General features: G+C 37.2%; 1 protein-coding gene across 4 annotated transcripts in view; it reads left to right on the top strand.

The window, feature by feature from the left end:
* The window catches only part of SPIN1 (spindlin 1), a 57,512-nt gene extending 38,357 nt beyond the window's left edge, over positions 1–19,155 (top strand). For all 4 annotated transcript variants that reach the window (XM_066989077.1, XM_066989076.1, XM_066989078.1 and 1 more), the window contains exons 3-6: positions 6,391–6,439; positions 11,464–11,717; positions 12,688–12,921; positions 15,359–19,155. In XM_066989077.1, the coding sequence (XP_066845178.1) occupies positions 6,391–6,439; positions 11,464–11,717; positions 12,688–12,921; positions 15,359–15,558 (737 nt within the window). In that variant the 3' untranslated portion in view covers positions 15,559–19,155. The remainder of the gene's footprint in view (positions 1–6,390; positions 6,440–11,463; positions 11,718–12,687; positions 12,922–15,358) is intronic.
* Positions 19,156–19,811: the final 656 nt, after the last annotated feature.

Below are 19,811 nucleotides of genomic sequence, written 5' to 3'. Positions count from 1 at the left end.
TAGTTAGAACTTGTCATTCCATAATACAGAGGAGATAAAGAATGTGAGTTTAAACCGATTCAGTCAATGGCATTTGTGGTATATAGAATGTCCTCTAGTTAGCATGTTAATTAATATCCTCTAGTTATAGTTAACATATCTGAAGTCACATTACTGCTTGACCCTAAAATGCTTAGTACACAGACTTTTTTTCTCTGGAACGATTTTTGTGAAGATATTGCCCTTTAAATAAGGATTTTAAAAAAAAACCTTTCTGCTGTGAATTGAGCACTTGACAGAGAATGTGATAGAATCATAATTAGATTAATCAAGTGGTTATGATAATACCACATGGCTGGGGAGAACTTACATAAGTTGGGTTACTGCTTTATGTTCCACAGTCATTAGCTGAAGAAGAAAATCAGCAATATATGCATATGTTGAAAGATAATCTTTTTAAAATTTGCTCTCCAAAATGTTTGATATCAAAGATATATCAATGCAACATCTCATAGGTGTAATTCATTAAAATGACATGCATTTACAAGTGAATAGCTCTGTAGAGGGACTCTACAAGCTCTTTGTAATTCTAAATAGGGAAAGAAGAATCCTTTGCCTCGCTTGTCACAGGAAAATAAGTTTCTTGTGCGTCTTTTTTGGTGAAAGTTTTATTTCTCCCTTTTAATCTTGGGGAAAAAATTAAATACATAGGACTTAAAATTATTTTGGTTGTTTTAGGATACTACTACTTCCATTTTTTTTTAAACTCCTGTAAAGAAAAGAAAAGTGGAACAACATTTCTAAATATTTCTTCTGGGAATGTGCCCTGACGGATTTTACCACTTAAGAGAAATGTTGTTTGCATCTATTTGAAGGCCATTCAAAGACTTGTTTTAGCTGCTTAAAACGTGTGTGTATATATATTTTATATATATATGTATATATGTAGTAGTTATATATATATTTATTCTTGACATGGGTCAGGTAGTATTCATGGTGGAACAGATGGATAATATAGGTGCTTTATGGTGCAGTTGTTAAATGTTAAATGGAGTTTTTGTTCTGTTACATGAACTGTGCAGGTTTTTCCCCCATTGTCTTTCAGAATCCTCATTAAAATTACACGAATTATCGATGTACTGCTTCAGTATATCTTGTTAGCAGTAACCTGGATGCTGTCCAGAGTGATAAATAATAAAGTGGCACTATTTACATCTTGAGCACTTCCTTTCCATTCACCTTGAAGTCTAGCTACAACTCCAGATTGTCTGTGGATGCTGTTGAACTTTCTAGCCACAATGCAAAAACTATTGCTGAACTACTTGCCTGAACAAAGAAAGATATGGGCAGAATGATTTCTCAGATAATTCTGCCTTTGGCTAGAATATGCTAAATGTAAGGATTTTGTGGTGGTCAATCCTCCTGTCTAGAGGTCCTGTAGGTGAGATAAATGTTCAAGATTCAGTGAACTCTTGCTACAATTTGAGATTCACCTGAGTGAAGTGCTACAGAATTCACTAGTTTAATTTGAGAGGTCTTTAAAATAAACTTGTCTTTTTGAGACATCAGTGAGTTCAGCCAACACAAAATCCAAAGGTGATTTATTGCCAACAGGCTTGTAATCAATACCAGCGTGGGTTTGTTGTAGGACTTTCAAATAAGTGTCATCTTACGTTCTTCTAAGTTTGTTATATCTAAATGTTGTAATTTGTATATTTATCTTAAGAGGGCTATCTCAAAGTACTGACGTGAGGACCTGAGCAATGGTCAGTCAGTTAGCTTTGGTTTAGAGCTTTTACTGCATGAAAAAACAAGTTCCTTCAGCACCTATCACGCTTTTGTCTTCACCTGACAGCAAAAACAGTAAAAGTCATCTCTCAAACCTTAGACTTTTATTGTAAATACTTTTTGGTTTGATACTTTTCACTTATATGGGGATTGTGTATGCATAGTCAAAAAAATTTTGACCTAAGCAAAATCAAGAGAGAAGAAATCTGTCTGTAGAGCATGTATCATACCAAAACTAAGTTCACAATGTAAGAAGTTACTGAGCATGGCAAAGGCTTGTTCCCAGTGGTCTGTATACCTTCTCCCTTGAGGTCCTTGCAGCTTCTGTTACAAGTCTTACTTTTGTATACCTCTAAATTTCTTTTTCTTCACTTTGGGAAGTGCTTTGGACCTCCCTTCTAATGCACAGGTTCACAAGAGTCCTTGAGCTGAAGGCAGAAAGCAAGTTTTCTGCAGAATAACTAATGAAAAGATAACGAACTTGGGGGGTGCTCCCCTAAACCATGACACTCGGTACTTGCAGGTAACGGGGTCAAAGAGTGCACCTACTAGAGCAGTGAGGAATGACAGTCAGTCCCAACACAGGATAACTCACAGTATCCTTTTGGACGAAATGTTCAGCATAGAGCTAGACAAATACCTGTTCGCGCATTGTATTTTGTGACTGATGGGTTGGACTTAAAGGGGTTAATAAGGTTAAATCACACTGGTGTCCAGTCACTGGTGGGATTCCCCAGAGCTCAATTATAGGGACAGTCCCCTTTAATGTTTTTATGATAAATTAGGAGGAGATGTTGACACTTCTGAGGGTGGAGATGCCTTGCAGAGAGATCTTGACAAATTAGAGTGCTGGACAGTCACCAACTGCATGAAGCTCAACAGGAGCAAGTGCCAGATTCTGCACTTGGAACAGGTGCTATAACCGTGGCTATACGTACAGGTTGAGGGATGAGAGTCTGGAGACCAGCTGTGCAGAAAGGGATCTGGGGGAGTTCTAGTTGACAGCAAGTTGGTCATGGGTTGACAGTGTGCCCTGGCAGCTAAAAGGGCCAACCATATGATGGGGTTCATCAAGCATGGTATTGCTAGCTGCTCAAGGGAACGGATTGTCCCGGTCTGCTCTGTGCTGGTGCGGCCTCACCTCAAGTGAGGTCTGGGGTGCCACAGTATAAGAAGGGCATAAAACTATTAGAGAGCCTCTAAAGGAGGTTTGCAAAGATGGTGAAGGGTCTAGAGGACAAGACGTATGAGGATCGGCTGAGGTCCCTTGGTTTGTTCAGCCCAAAGCTGAGGGGAGGCTTCATGGCAGCCTGCAGCTCCCTCATGAGGGGAGCGGAGGGGCAGGCGCTGAGCTCTGCTCTCTGGGGACTGCGACAGGACCCAAACAGGGGAGGGTCAGGCTGGATATCAGGAAAAGGTTCTTCATCAAGAGGGTGGTTGGGCACTGGCACAGGTCCCCAGGGCCATGGCACCAAGCCTGACAGAGTTCAGGAGGTGATTGGACAATGCTTTCAGACATGTGGTCTGATTTTGGGTGGTCCTTTGGGGATCCAGGATTTGGACTCAATGATCCCTGTGGGTCCCTTCCAACTTCGGATATTTTTTTATGATTCTGTGAAATCCATGCAGCGTGAATAACAAACATGAGGAGGGTGGTAGCTGCTGTCCAGCTGGAAAATTGATTTGATTTTATCAGGGAAACCTGGTGGGATGAATCACATGACTGGTATGCTGCAGTCAATGGCTACAAACTGTTCAGAGGGGACAGACAAGGAAGGAAAGAATGGGGAGTTGCCCTCCATGGAAAAAAAATGGATTGATTGAGCAGGCAAAGAACTGTCATTGAAGAACATGTATGCACAGGTCAAGAGCTTATGGGTGAAAATCAGAACAAGTCAACAATGGAAACTTTGTGGTTAGTGTCTGCTGCAGGACACGTGATCAAGGGCAGGATATTGATGTTGAGTTCTTTTTTCAACTACAGGAAGCAACACACTTGCAGGCCCTGGTTCTATGAGGTTCAACCACCTTGACATCTGCTATGTGTATAAAGAAATTAAAAAAGACATTTTTTGGAGGGTACAAGAGCTCTCAGTTCTAACGTACAGGAGGTTGGGCAGGAAAGGCAGGAGACCAGCTTGGCTAAGTCAAGACATCTTAGCCAAACTGGAACACAAAAGGAAAATGCATTGGCAATGGAGGCAGAGATATCCTGGGAATATTATAGTGTTGATATCCTGGGAAGATTATAGGCATATATATGGCTTGGGAGTGCAGGAAGCCAAGGCATAGTTGGCACTGAATTTGGCTAGACAAGTGAAAAATAATAAGAGTTTCTTCAAGAACGTAGTATAACAAAGGAAGACAGAAGAAACTACCCCCACTGAAAAGTAAAACAGGAGACCTGGCTACAATTGATGTGGAGAAGGCTGAGGTACTCAACTTTTTTTGCCTCAGTCTTCACTGGCAAGTGCTCTTACCATACCTCCCTGGTCCCAAAATCTAAAGGCAGGGACTGGGGGAGCAAAGTCCCACCCACTATAGATGAGGTTTGAGACCATCTAAAGAACCTGAATGTGTACAAGTCCATTGGACCCAATCCCAGTGAGAGGCATCTGAGGGAACTGACAGATAAAGTTGCTAAGTCACTGTCCATAATATTTGAGAAGTCATGGCAGTCCGGAGAAGTTCCCAGTGGCTGGAAAAAGGGAAATGTAAACCGTTAAAAAGGGGAAAAAAAAAGAAGACCTGGGGAACTACAGGCCAGCCAGTCTCATCTCTGTGACCCACAGGATCGTGAAACATATCCTCCTGGAAACAATGCTAATGCACATGGAGAACAGAGAGGTGACTGGTGAGAGCCAGCATGGCTTCACTAAGGACAAATCATGCCTGACAAATTTGGTGACCTTCTACAATGTGGTTACGACAGTGGATAAGGGAAGGGCAACTGATGCCATCCACCTGGACTTGTGCAAAGCATTTCATATTGTCCCACACAGTATCCTTTTTTTTTTTTTTTTTGAAATGGGGGAGAGACATGAATTTGATGGTTGGACCACTCTGTGGATAAGAAATTGTCTGGGTTGCTGCACCCAAAAAGTTGCAGTCGATAGCAGCGTATCCAGGTGGAGACCAGTGGTGAGTGGTGTCCCCTGGGGGTCTGCATCAGGAATGGTTTTTATGTAACATCTTTGTCAGTAACATGGACAGTGGGATTGAGTGCGCCCTCAGCAAGTTTGCAGGCAACACTGTGCTGAGTGGTGCAGCCAACATATTGGAGGGAAGGGATGCTATCCAGAGGGACCTGGACAGGATCAAGAAGTAGGCACATGCAAACCTCTTGAAGTTCAACAAGGCCAGGTACAAGGTCCTACATCTGGGCCAGGGCAATCCCAAGTGCAAACACAGTCTGGGTGGAAAATGGATTGGGAGCAGACCTAAGGAGAACGGCCCAGGGATGCTGGCTGACGAAAAGCTCAACATGAGCCAGCAATGTGCACTTACAGCCCAGAAAGCCACCTGTATCTTGGGCTGCATGAAAAGCTGCATGGCCAGCAGGGTGAGGGAGGTGATTCTCCCCCGTGCTCTGCTCTTGTGAGACCCTACCTGGAGTACTGCAAAGTAGTGGATGCCCCATCCCTGGAAGTGTTCCAGGCCAGGTTGGATAGGTCTTTGAGCAGCAACATGGTCTAGTGGTAGGTGTTCTTGCCCATGTCAGATGGGGTGGAACTAGATGGTCTTTAAGGTCCCTTTCAACCCAAACCATTGTATGATTCTATGATAATGTACTACATGAATGTGTATTCGTGTTCTGATGATGAAGTTCCATTGTGAGAACAGATTTATTTTTTAATAATTATGTTTTTAATAAAACACCCCCTTATTTTTAATAAAAAGTTTTGTTATATTAAGTATAAATCATTCACATCCATCTCATACGCAGAAGAGATAGCTAATGATATGGTCAAAAAGTTTTAGTTGTAGTCAAGTCTCAATTACTCTTGAGTTTCTAATCAAACTTTTGTTACTTTTTTTAAAATTCTTATTAATAGTTCTTATAAACATGCTTTAATTGCCATTCTAATTACTCAGTCTCATCACAGCCTAAAATCGCAAACAGAATCTTTGCTGTATTAGTTAGTATGAAAGGCTTGTTAATTGTTAATAATGTTTCATTCATTGCTGTTTTATGTGTTCTATAGGCTGAACCACACGTATACTTCCCTCCTGGTCTGGCTAACTCAGAAAGACATTCATTTGCATTAACACAAAGACAAATAGTTACACAGCCAGTTGATTCTCTTAGCTGTTGTAGGGAGGTGATCTCAACTGTTGTGGCCTTTCTTCTAGAACAAACACAATTCAGGTCCCTGTTGTATTAAATTCAGCTTTCTTTCTAGCTATTGTGGTCAGCTCATTCCCCAGACTTAATGAGCTTGTAGTTCTTGTCTGCTTCTGCAGTGCTTTCTCCCATTGTGGGAGTTGATTGATCGATCACAACGTGAAGTGTTTGGATAGTTTACATTCTGGCACTTAAAAGGAAAACTCTTATATAAGCTCACTTTCTTTGACACTGTATACACGCTTTATTTTTCAATAATTTCATCATTTATGTTGTAGGTCATGCAGGAGTCTCTGCCAGCATGATGAAGAAAAGAACTTCCCACAAGTAAGTTGTTATTATTTTTACAAAAGTATAGCTGTCAGTAACTTGAAGGTCTGTTCTAGAAATATATCTGTATTGTTCTAGCCACTTTTTTCCTGAAGATCTTATGGAATAGTATTCAGTCTGTATGTGTGTTTAGGGCCATAGCAAAGAATAATCCACTAATGGAGCTTTAAACAACATTTTCAGTGTTACTCTGAAATTGTCTTTTGAATAGAATTTTACAATTACTTTGGAAATCAGAAGCACTTGCAAGCCAGAAACTGGGCATTTTTCACTTTTATAAAATAAAGAACATACTGAAGTAATTCTGTGAGAAGGCTGCTATTTGTGTGTGAAGGATACCTGCTTATACTATACATTCACGGCATGCATTCTTTCCTGTACAACATTTTTAAATAGCAGCAGCAGCTGAATGTTGGTGTGTAGCTGTGAGAAAACAGAGGTAGTACTCTAGACATGACTGATCTTAGTATTTAACAGTGAGGTGTATCTGGCTGCATCTTTGGTGGGAGAAATCTGGGCTGGTTAAGCGTAAAACTTATTAAAAACTTCATTAAAATGTTACTAGTTACATTTGAAGTGTAAAGTCTTATAATGATGGTATAGAACATGCATCAATCCAAATCGATTTGCCTGGCAGGTGCATTTTCTATGATTAACTTATTTGATTGTTAATTGTTTCCCAGAGACAACACCTGATGTAAAACTACTCTAATCCCTTCCACCAACTCATCATTATCCATTCTTGTCTATCTTCATAGAAGGCAAACAGAAACATTTATTTGTCTAGAGGCAGGTAGAGTTGGTTAAAACTTAATTTCTCTTGTTCTTTTTCAACCGCTCAGAGAAAGGAGTGTATGATGGGAAGACTATCAGAGGTGGGTTGCCTTTTGTACTTGAGGGTGGCTAGATTTGTCTTTACTGTTGTGTTGATATACACTTATTTAAATACCTAAATAGGCTACATATTTCTTAGCGTAAAGGCTATATGACATGATCTTGAGGCATTTAACTTAACCATCCAGTTTAGCTTTGTTAATTTAGCCTAGTTCTATTGTTTCTGAATCATTTAGTAAAGGTTTTGTGTAACAAACCGAGATATGTGCTGCTAACTGATTCCTCTGAGAATGAGAGACAAGTAGAGAATTGTTTGTATGTGTAGTTTACCTTAAGCTAGTGGGATACAAAAGACTGTAAAAATGTATGCTGATACTACTCTGAGCTGTTAGAGCAGACCATGAGTTAGTAATGCATGCTTTGTTGTTGATTTAGTTAAGGTGACTTTTACATTCCTCACTTAAAGAATAAGAGGAGCAAGCCTACTGGCACTTCAAGGCCTTGGGGGGGGGATTTTAACAGGCTTCTGAAGGTTTGTGGCAGAGGGAGGAGCCGAGAGCACAGAAGAGGGCATGATTCTGTAATCAAGGAAGTGATAAAATGAGCAGCACAGGTTAGTCTTCTGAACTCTTAAGTGGTAGTTAACTGTTGAGTCTTCTGGAAAGGGTTCCCATGGCTATAGGTCAGTTACAAAAGGACAGTTCTTCCAAATGCTCTGTCAGTGAGTAGTGACGATCTCTGAATGTGAAGCTGACTTCATTGGTGTCAGATCAGTCAGTAGTCTCTCAGATCTTATTATCTTTCCACCTTTGTTGTGTAAGGAAAGAGTACCAGAGTACATATAAAAATAATCCTTTATTCGTATGCTGCCCAGATTTCTTGTAGTTGACAATTCAAGGACCTCGATGCACAGGTTGTACCTACTGTTTAATTAGCGATGAACCTAGCCTTTTGAATTTCTGAGCCCACTTTAACTTGCAGTCATGGCTCCCGCAGCATCAGAAGATGAATTTTGCAACTGAAATACGGCTTTTGAAGGAGTATGGAAAATACTTTAACGCTTCTGCCTCAACTGATGTGCCTCATAGTCTGAATATTTTGAAAAGTAAATAATAACAGTTCTTGCCATTCTGCTTTTGGTGGTAGTCTGTAGTAATGTCACAATTGTAATAAGTCTGTGTCCTATTTTTAATAGCTTTTCTACTTTACACCATGAAAGACTGAAATTTTGCTGACTGTTGTTACTGTGCTGCTCCAACACTATTCTAGCGTTTTCTTCCCAGTTTTTTTTTCAGTTGTGCCTTTTTTGCAAACTCTGAGTTATGGCTTTCTTTCATCCTTTGTTTTTTTTCCTTAGTTCTACCCTGTGGTGTTTCTCTGAGATGAACATCAACAAAAATAAATAAATAAAATATCTAAATGGACAACTTCAGATTAGTGGGAATTGCCATGCTCCTTTTGTAAATGCCCATTTGTCTTCTAAGTACAACCCTGGAGTAATGATTTTCTGCTACCAGTCCTAAGTAATTCTGCACTACATTGGTTTCTTGGTGGCAGCTGCCAAATGAGTTTGTATAAGGACCATCTAAACACAGCTTCAAAAGCTATGAAGGTTTCTTTCTACCTGTGTAGTCTCTAGTAACTTTATAAACTATCTGGTTTTGATAATGAAACCTTTTCACATAACAAGGTTTTGTTTACCAGCATAATGCCTTCAAGATAAGGAAGAGGATCTGAAACCCTTGGGGATTGAAGGGCTGTTTACGATGAGGACATATTTGATGTGTCAAGAGCTATTTCCAGGACTTGCTGTTTTCTGGTTTCACATATCTAGAAAACTGTTATCTCAAACTTTGAGGAAATCTTTGTGGAATTTTTAAAGATAATTCTAATAAAATTGAAGTAAAACATTTCGGGTCTTCCAGGTATAGCATCTCAGAAGGTTAAGCACATTTGTATTACTTGGTGTATCAACAAGACAGTGTACTCTTGAGAAGTTTTGAGTTGACTACTGTTTTCTTGTATGAAAATACACGGGTAGCTTTTACTTATTGTCAGTTAGGAAGCTATACTCTCTTTCTTACCACATGTTCAGATGCAAGAAAAAGTAGATTTTTCTTGTCAATTTACTAGTTTAAAGATCTCATTTGTTAGACTAAAAACCACTGCAAACGAAGGAGAATGGCTGTTCAGTTAGTAGGACAGCCCTCAAAAACAACTTGAACTGCAGGTATACCTGGCTGGTGCTTGACTAGCAATCGTGTTCGTCATGCTTTTTGCTCTCTGAGATGTTTTAAAAGGTAGTTACCAGTTTGAACTCACTTCTGTAGCATTTTTACGTCATATTCTTTAAAATGTCTGTGAAGCTTCTCATTTAATTGTTACAGTTTAAACATTAAAGAGGGTTACGCTTTACAGGCAGAAAGTAAAATCAACTGTGAGGTCAAATCTGAACAGTATATTTACCCTTTTCAGCAATCAGATAATTGGCAACATAGACTGTCAAAAACTGACATTATTGTCAGTTTTCAATGAGCTGTTTTTTTAACCTTTAGTTTGTTTTATTCTGTCATAAAATAGAACTCTGATTCATTAGAACTAAGTAAATTAGTTGCGTGTAAAACAAACTCATTTCTATTATGACGAGAACTAGTTCTTTCATTTGGTCATAGTAAAGTATTACTGTCACAAGAAAAAAAAAGGAATTTGAAAATGTGTTCTACTTTCTGCATAAAATTATAACCAACTTCATGGAAAGGTGTTAGTTAACTGGAAGAGATTATAATAATTTGTGCTCTCAAAGTTAGGAGTACAAACACAATATGGTTATCCTGCTGAAAAAATCAAATTATCACAAAGAGGAATTTTGACAAATACTGTGGAACTTCCTGCTAAGAAATTTCTCTGGAGGTGGGACAAGCTGATAAAAAAAAAATGATACGTCTTGTTTTTGATAAAGTTATGATTTCTATGCATTCTAAATATGCATTCTAATTTCATATGGTGAGTGCATTACTCTGTAAGACTGTCTGTGAGACTTCACTGTTATGACTGTTTCTGGTCTTTTTTGGATTTATATCATACATGTGATGTTCTGTGAGCTTTTGTCATTTATAGAGACTTATCTTTGGTTACTGTCTCTAATCTAGGGAGCAATATTTTTTTTAACTTTTTTTGCAATTGGTTTTCATTCTTCACATTTGCTTTTAAGAATGCTGGTGGTGTGCATATTTGACTGCCATTTAAATGAAGTGTTGTACTAGTAGTAACTAATTCAAAAACTTGTTTTAGAACTGGTTGACATTCACAAGAATTTTGATAAGTCAACCCTCTAAATAATCATTTTAGGAATTAAAGTCTGTATTGTAACATGCTAAAATAGAAATAATACTATTTTTTTATCACCTGTATGCTGTTACATTGTTCAGATGCTTCTATTTGTTTTCCAAACTGTCAGTTAATGTTTTTAATAACAGCATAGAATAAAGCTTTGTATAAAGCTTTCCGTGGTTTGAAATTTCAAGCCAGCTTACATGCCCACTGATCAGAACAAGTGATACTCAACAGAAGAAATTGCTATGAAAATTCCATGAAAATACAAAGGAAAAATAGAAAAATATATTGAATCATTCTGCTGTGTTAAAGAGTATCGCCTCTATTGCTATTACTATTTCATATCATTTTTCTTGTGTTGCAATAAAAAGGAATGCTAGAGGAATGTTGTTTCTGACATGTCTTGGAGTTATAAATATATTTAAGTGCAAAAGGAACCTGAATTGAAACCACAAGTGACGGGAGGGAAAAAAAAAAAAGCCATGGAAGAATTCTAGTCAACCACCAGTTATATTTCCACCAATTTCTTCCCCTAGGATAAGGGAATACTATTCCACAGAGAAAGCAACGAGTTAGTAAAGTTGTAAGACTGTCAGGTAACTTTGTGCTTTGAGACCTGTTCAGGTGAGTTTTACATTCAGTGTTGCAACTTAGTTCTTAAGCAAACCAGTTTTAGAAAGGACACTTATGAAACTGACCTTCTAAAGCATGTCAGGTGTGTTCCACTACTTTTCAATTTTTTTCCAATAGTATGATATGCTTTGTTATCTTCCTAAAACAAAGTATACACTTGTTGTCTGGAATAGAATTTTGGATATGTACTTGTTTAATATTATGTTTGTATCTGTGTACAGAAAGCATAGAAACAATGTGGGACCAAGCAAACCTATTTCTCAGCCACGAAGAAACATTGTAGGCTGCAGAATACAGCATGGATGGAAAGAAGGGAGTGGACCTGTAACACAATGGAAGGGCACAGTTCTCGATCAAGTTCCTGTAAATCCCTCTCTTTATCTTATAAAGTATGATGGATTTGATTGTGTGTATGGACTAGAACTGCACAAGGATGAAAGAGTTTCAGCACTTGAAGTCCTTCCAGACAGAGTTGGTAAGTGTTATTTTTTTTCCTAGATATATATAAACGGACATTTATTATTAAATGTTCTCTACTAATATTTCATGCCATCTCCAAGATAACATCTGACTATTTAAATTACATTAGTCAAATGCATTTTTGTCCCATGGCAGGTAATCTAAATGTTCTATTTAAATTTTCTTGGTTTCACGACGATTTGATGATACCAGCGAGTACAGTGAGATCTTTTGTCTTTAAATAATATGTAATACATCCTATAGTTTTTGTTTAGAGTCTTACACTTAGCAAGTTTGTGAAAAGTTAACTTTGGTATTTCTGTTAAAATTTGAAATGTAAGACATTTTGGTTATATCATCTGCTCTGTGTGTCTGATAGTGATATTTTTTCTAATGTACTTCCCCTAAGTATTTCTAATAACAGGAGTAAGCGTATGCAGAATAAAATAACTTGATTAATAACATTACTTATTAAATTTCACAGTTAGTATTGGATTATTAAACTGCAAGTTTTTTCAAACAAAAACAAAAGAGTTCAGTATTTAACCTAGTTAATTCCTAACGCATGAAAGGACTAAGCTGATGTTTCTTAGGACTGCAAAGCAATCAGGAGTTGTCTCTAGAGTGGTGTTAGAGGAGAAGCAGTCCCAAAACTTTCATTAAAAACTTAATAGAACTGCTCTGTTTGGTACTCTTCTCAGCTGCCTGCCCTTCTCCCTGTCGAGTACCTAGTTAAAATACAAAGAGTCTTCATTGCTGTGTCCTCAGTTGTTCTTCCTTTACCTTTTATTGTAATTACTTGTTCTTGGGCAGTACAATGTTTTTATTATTTTAACAACTGTACATTCTTCTGCATTTCTTCAATAGTAAACTCTCTGGAATGGACAGTATTTTTTATATATTAAGTGAATAGCTTCCAATCAAACTTGTTCATGAATCTTGAAAAACTGTTTTTTGAATGTACTTACGAAATGCTGTCATTTCAGCTTCATCTCGAATTAGTGATGCCCACCTGGCAGACACAATGATTGGCAAAGCTGTCGAACATATGTTTGAGACAGAGGATGGCTCAAAAGATGAATGGAGGGGGATGGTCTTGGCTCGAGCTCCTATTATGAACACGTGGTTTTATATTACCTATGAGAAAGATCCTGTCTTGTACATGTACCAGCTTTTAGATGATTATAAAGAAGGTGACCTTCGCATTATGCCTGATTCCAGTAAGTAGGCCAGTTACATTTTTTCTATTAGAAAGTGACAACTTTTTATATTAATGTTTGGCTATGATTTATTTATGGACATGAGAGGTTTTTTTGGACACGATCTTGTTTGTTCATCCCTTTTTAAAAAAAAGTATAATATGAGAGCTAACCAAGATAACAACGTAACCAAGATCATCTGTGTTAGCTGTTGGCATATTTTACTTTAATCAGCAGAAGTAGTAGTAAAAGAAAGCCATTTTCCGTATGTATTCCTAATTCTGCTGAAAATATCTACTCTGGATTTTTTAATAGAAACTGGCAAGCGAAAAGCTTTTCACTGTTGTATAGTAAGAAGTATCACAGACCGTAGAGATGGCTCTTGATTTGCATTTCTGAACTAGTTCTTATAGGAATAATATTTTGGGGCCTGTTAGTATAATCAGATTAATTTAGTTGTGATAGGTGTCTTCAGTGTGGGAAAACTTTCAGTAAAGAAAGAAGCACTAACCTTCTGAAAACTTGTTTTGTCTAACACATTGCAATACACTAGCAAGAAAAGTAGTTCAGTAGATTAGAGGGATATTTTTTCCTTGTATTTTGAAGTGAAAATTTTTTTTGTTTTTCCTAGTTACGTAGAAGGATTTTCACAGAATGAATATTGTTCAAAAGATTTGGATAGCCAGTATAAAAAAGAGAAGAGATTTATTTCTCCCATGTACCTAAAACAATTCCCTGACAAATGATTTTGGGTTTCAAAGTAAATTAATAATTGGGAACTAGTGGAAGGCTATATAGTGCTCTATATAAGTATTAGTTAAAACTGATTTGGTGAATCCTTCAGCTGTACATACTACTGATAACATGCAGTCTGCTGACTAAATAAACAAGTGGCATTTATTTGTTCATTGTCTGCAGTAATCGTTTATTTAGAAGTTGTTCCCCAACCCTAACAAAAGCAATATATCTGCCGCTTGTAAAGTGTAAGCCACATATATTAATGAAAAAAGTGACCTTCCTATTCCTAAATAGATAAGGCAAGCACCTGTCCACTGCTTGACTCTTTCCAAAACCCTTCAAATATATGCTACCTTCTGTGAATCTGGATGTTTTCCAGATAGATCGATTTGTGTCCTTACATCAATGATTGGATATTACCAGTAGTATTTTTCAAATCAGATTTTAAGCTACCCGGAAGTACTTATGTTAGTTTGGTAGAGCTTTCCATAGTACTGTAACTAAAACTTCCAGGGGATTTTTTTCCCCTCCAGTGTAATTCGTTTCAGGACTTTTTTTTAGGGGAAAATGCATTTCTGGATCTTACACTAAAACTTGATCAACATTGCATAATTCTTTCTAAATTAAAATGTGTTAAGCTTGAACTTAGCCTAACAAAGACTCTTTACGTAAAGCTGATATTAAGAGGATGATAACTATGTATGATGATGCATTTATAGAGAATCTGAAATAAAGACTTGCAGAGAAAGTTCGTAAGTTTGGGGAAGAATCTATGTGTAACTGCATCAAGCCAATCCATTCACTCATTTGGGAGTTCTTTCACAACTCACAGAATTGAAAAGAAAACAGATAAAATCTGTAAGGGGTTCTCAACTCAAGCACGAACAAAGATTATTTTAGAGGCTTAGGATTTCCAGAATAAAAGCCACAGCAGGTCAGACCATTACTAAGAAAATTCCTCACTGGAACGCAAAACACAAGTTGAGCTAAGTGTATTCAAAAAAAAAGACAAACTGAGAAATAAGTGTGTTTTGATGTGGTTAGCTTCCGATTCTCAAGTATGGTGCTTTTACTGCTTATCACGTTTGTTCTGTAATTGCCTTGTAACCAACCCCCATTGGCATATAATAACTCATGCCTTTTTGCATCCACATTTGGCATAGGCATTGCTGAAAATGTAAGGATATTTCTGGGAAGGTTTTGCTAGACAAGCAAATAATATGGTTACACTTTACCAGTGACGTCTATTCCAACATGGGATCAAAAGCCCTTTTTAATAAGGAGGTTATATTTACTAGACATCTTAGTGGTGTTTTTGTTGCAATGGCATGCATATATTCAAATTTTGAATAATGAGAAGGGAGGTTTAATATGGCAGCTAATGAGATAGATACCGTGTTGCCTTCTGCTGGTGGCTTAAATTCAGTTATCCACAGAAATTTTCTGTAACTTCTGTGTAAATCTTCATGTTGATAGATTTACGCCTTTAATCAAAGTGCTGTTTTTGACTTCATAAAATTGAAAGGGGGGAGGGGGGAATGCTATGGTTTCTAGAAGCCTAACAATTATTAAGTGCTTGTCTGAACAAAGCTTATTTTCAGCATACTCTGTATTTAAGCCTTCTGATTGTTTCTTACCAGTTTTGCAGAAGATTCTGCAATTGTTTTCCATACTGAAATACCATCAATCCCTGCCAACTTACGCTATTTTTGTGTTACAGATGATTCACCTCCTGCAGAACGGGAACCAGGTGAAGTTGTGGACAGCCTGGTAGGCAAACAAGTGGAATATGCCAAAGAAGATGGCTCAAAAAGGACTGGCATGGTCATTCATCAAGTTGAAGCCAAACCATCAGTCTATTTCATCAAGTTTGATGATGATTTCCATATTTATGTCTACGATTTGGTGAAGACATCCTAGACATCATTGTGAACTTATGCCAAATTTGTGGAACTATTAAATGTAAAATTTGTAGACACAAAGACTTGACTGCTTTCCAGTTTAATGAAAGCTTAAATGTCCCTGCGAACCCACAATCTCTGCCAGCAAAACTGTTTTGTTCTGAATAATACAAAAAAAAGTATGTGAACGTGACACATTTTGTGTAAGAACTCCTTTTCTTGAAGGAAGTCAATATATCTGGGCAGGAGGGAGTTAAAAGCAAAGAACAGCTGCAAATTCAAGCTGTGTAAAGTTGATCTAGTATTGTAATCATTAATCTAAATTTTTCATAGATTTTAACTTTCTTCAACCTTGCACTCACCTGTTCAACTGCCACATGCAAGTGTAGTTTGATATTTTGATATGCCTTCTTTTGTAACATTAAATTTAATTTCTTGGCTTCTGGCAGTCCTTGTTTTCAGGGTTGGGACAGAGTTGACTTTTCCGAAAAGTTTGAACAGTTTGTGCAGCGTTAAGGAGTGCCTAACCCAAGTAACACCGATCTGCTGTGTTTCTACACTTTATTTCAAATTCAGCTTTTTAAGAATTGCAGTACGTGGAAATACTTGTGCATTTTCAGTAGTTACAGGGCAGTAGGATATCAAGTGTTTGACTTATGCACCTTTCAGTGAAAAGGCTTTAAAGTATAAAAGTATATTTAATCTGTATAACCAGTTAATTAGAAAATGCAGGTTAATGGCCCATATTTACAAGTTGTAGGAACCAGTAAAATACATGCAACAAGGCTGCCTTCAATCCTAAATGTTGTATTTCTGTATTTGTTTGTTATATACACTTCTTAGCAAAACCCAAGTGCTTGGTGCCACAAGTTTAGCAGTATGTATGCTACTTCAGAAGACTTTAGACTACGCATTGGCAATCAGTAGTCTCATTTAATATCAAAACCTAGCAACCTGAATGTTTGTGTGTGGACTTAGATGCCTAACAGTAGCTAATATTTTACATGGTAAATACAATCTCAAAGGGGGGGGGGGGGGGGAGAGGCGGGAGTAATTTTTTTTAATTGAAGACAACTTTAGAGAAGGAGAGCCATTTGCCTTCTGCTCAGTCTGTTGCATTCCTTTTTTGGTTGTCGTTTGTTTGATTTCTTTTTGTTTGTTTGTTTCTAACCATTTTGTTTTAAGAAGGCATCTTCCCAACTTATTCTTTTTCTGGCTTTCCCACATAAGGAGTGTCCGGACAAATCTACAGCTTAAACCTGTTGCCTTTTGTGGTGTACATTGTACTTGCTTTGAGGTATGCTGTTAACGTGAATTTCATTCTATGAACACTAGAGTTCTGCATGCCAGTGGTGTACTATCTAATGGAAGCTATAGGCAGTCTCAGTGGTTCAGTCATCTGCATTAGATTGTGGATGTAAATAGCAGCCCACAACAGCAAAATCCTTTCACGGTTTTAATCTTGCAAGATAGTTGTAAATGAAGATTAAGGTTGTTTTTTTTTTGTTTTTTTTTTGTTTCTTTTGTTTAAGTGTGGCAGCTTTTGAAAGTATCAGAATGGTAACAACGATCAGCACAGCAACAAAATTGTCATGTTACATTAAGGCAGAGCTCTGCAAGTTTCAAAGAACTGCTTCACAGAAATGCAGTTTGTGAAGATCAGCACTGCTGATGGAAGGAACGAATACACTGATATCCACCCTTATGCCATTAGTGGAAGGATGCAGGAGAGGTGCTGTTAATCAGAGAACATAGGTCTGTATGACCTCAACTGTGGGTATTCTTGATACCGAAGACTCAGTGGTTTAAGCCCCTTTCTGTCCATTTTTTTGCCTGATTTCATATTTTGGCCTTAAGGCTTGTGCCTCATTATGCTGTTGAATGGTAATAAATACTCACCATATAAATATGATACCTTAATTCTTTGTCCATTGCTACTATATTGCATTATGTCCAGTATTTCATCATGGGCAACCAAAGGCAGGCTATTGTATTTCAGTGAATAGCTTCTCAATGCAGTCCTTAATTCTGAGTACCCAAGTCGTAAATGTTCCTTGTGTTTTGAACAAAGTGAGCAGATTTGCAATACAGTGTTTTCATCCTGCAGATCTGTTATGTGTTTTCTATTGACTCTTAAGAGTCCTGCATGTAAATCTCAAAGCTGAGCCTGGCTCCATGAGCCCAAGTTGATATTTGTGGCACAAGAATGAGTGAGCGTATTGATTATACACAAGACACACAAATAACCTAGTACACTGAATTTGGGGCTATACATCTGAGGAATATGAGGTTTGGTTTGAAATGTCTGAGGTTTAGGTCTACTGGAACATTTTTAGCATTAGGCTTGCATTTGTGGGTTTTCTGCAAGCCACTTTAATACACCACATATTATGCCAATTAGAGTATAATCTATAAACTGTAAATTTTATGGTTGTTTTCAGATGTCCCCATTGTCTGTTGTGTAGGTATTTCTTTTCATCTTTTTTCCTTTTTTTTTTTGTTTTGTTTTTGTTAGCTTAAACCACCTTTTTGAGGCTTGAGACTAATTCCACTCCCTGCCCATCTGCTTTGGGCTTTGTTTTAGGCTCATGTTTCAGATCTGCATGCAGTGCTTGCGTTACCCTGGTAACTAAATGTTGGTTCCTTGTTCTAGGGGTTCAACATTACTTTCCAAAATTACATAGGGCTTGTGATGGCACAGGCCATGGATCTTTGTATAGAAGTTATTGGCCTTTCACATTTACCTGCTGTAGTATTGTTGTATATTGTGTGTGTGTGTGTGCGTGGTGTCAGGCTGCCATGTAAAACTTTCTAAAAGGAAAAAAAAAGTTAAATGCAGACCATCCTTTTTTGCATGCTTAGAGGGTTAGAACGTTCAATGTAACAAACTAAAGTTGCATGTTAAAAATGTTTAGGTTTTGGTTTTGTTCTGTTTTTATTTTGTGTTCAGTTTTTTGTGAATTTGCTTATTGTGCTGTTTTAATGGTTGTTAGTAGGATTAAATGCACCGGTGAGACGAGCATAGTGCCAACGGAAGGTAATTTTCCAGTTGTATGTGTCATACAGCATTTGAAGGGACCACATAACCTGTTAAAGAACAAATAGGACCACAACTGATCAGTAAAACACTACATTTTTTATTTTTCTTTTGAGTGCCAAACCCTAAACTAGATAGGAATAGACTTTGGGGATACCCCTTTTTATTGCAACAGGTGCATGCCTTCATTAAATAAATCATTTTAAAATGGAGGCGTTACCTTCAGATAGAATTGATTAGTTGCTTCTGGGGAAAGAATTACATTAAAAACAGTTTCTGGTTCCTTGAAAATGCTGTGCTTTTTGTATTTTACATCATTAGTGCAATTTGGATGGTTCTTGGTATGTGTATAGTTCAAAGGTCTTCGTGTTCACATTTTAAAATTAGGTAATGACTTCATCTTTAGAGCTTGGTTTCATTATTTTTATTTTATTTTGAACAATGTAGACAGTTCCCTGTTCTCTGCATTTAGAAGTATAAACACTTTAAATCTGTTACTTAATTCTGTAAGTAATTTTTATAATTATGATGTAACTCTATCCTTAAAACATTTAAAATAAACCCTTTATGTGCAACTTACGACTGTAAACTTTGTTCTCATGAGCAGAATGTAGTGATGTGATTTCAGATTGTGAAGAATCAGTTTCTTCAGTTTTCTAATTAAAAAAGATTTATTATTCTAATGCTTAGCCATGTATGCTGGTATAATAACCTATGAAATAAGGTTGGTTGTAAAGCTAAATCTTTATTCTTTTTTTCCAAGTGAGTATAAATGCTGATAAGATGGAATTTCACTATGGTAAAGCATACTGCTTAAATTGTATTTTACCAAACACAGAAAAATTGCTGTTTGAGGGATTACACTATTCTGTGAGGGAGCATCTATTTCCAGAGCACACAAAAAGTGTTTCAGTGTTGGTGAACAATAGAAGCATTTGGCAATGTTTAAGTGATACATTTGTTTGCTTTGAATTAATATGCTTAATTCTTTTTCCATTAAAAAGTAGATCCAAATTAGAGGTGATGAGTCATGAATAGAATTAACATCACCATGCTGCAAGTTTTCTTAAGCCATGGAGGTTTTTCAGACTATCATGCGAAGACTTATTTCTTTTATGTTCGTAAATTACCAATGCAGACTTTCAATATTGAAGAGATTTTCTTTATTCTGCCCTCTTCCTTTATAGCACAGTGGAAAGTATTGTATAGATACCCTAAAATACGTATTTTGTCAC

This window comes from Anser cygnoides, chromosome Z, assembly GCF_040182565.1.
Source record: "Anser cygnoides isolate HZ-2024a breed goose chromosome Z, Taihu_goose_T2T_genome, whole genome shotgun sequence".
NCBI classification, from domain to species: Eukaryota; Metazoa; Chordata; class Aves; order Anseriformes; family Anatidae; genus Anser; species Anser cygnoides.
This window is presented reverse-complemented; position numbering and strand designations above follow the sequence as displayed.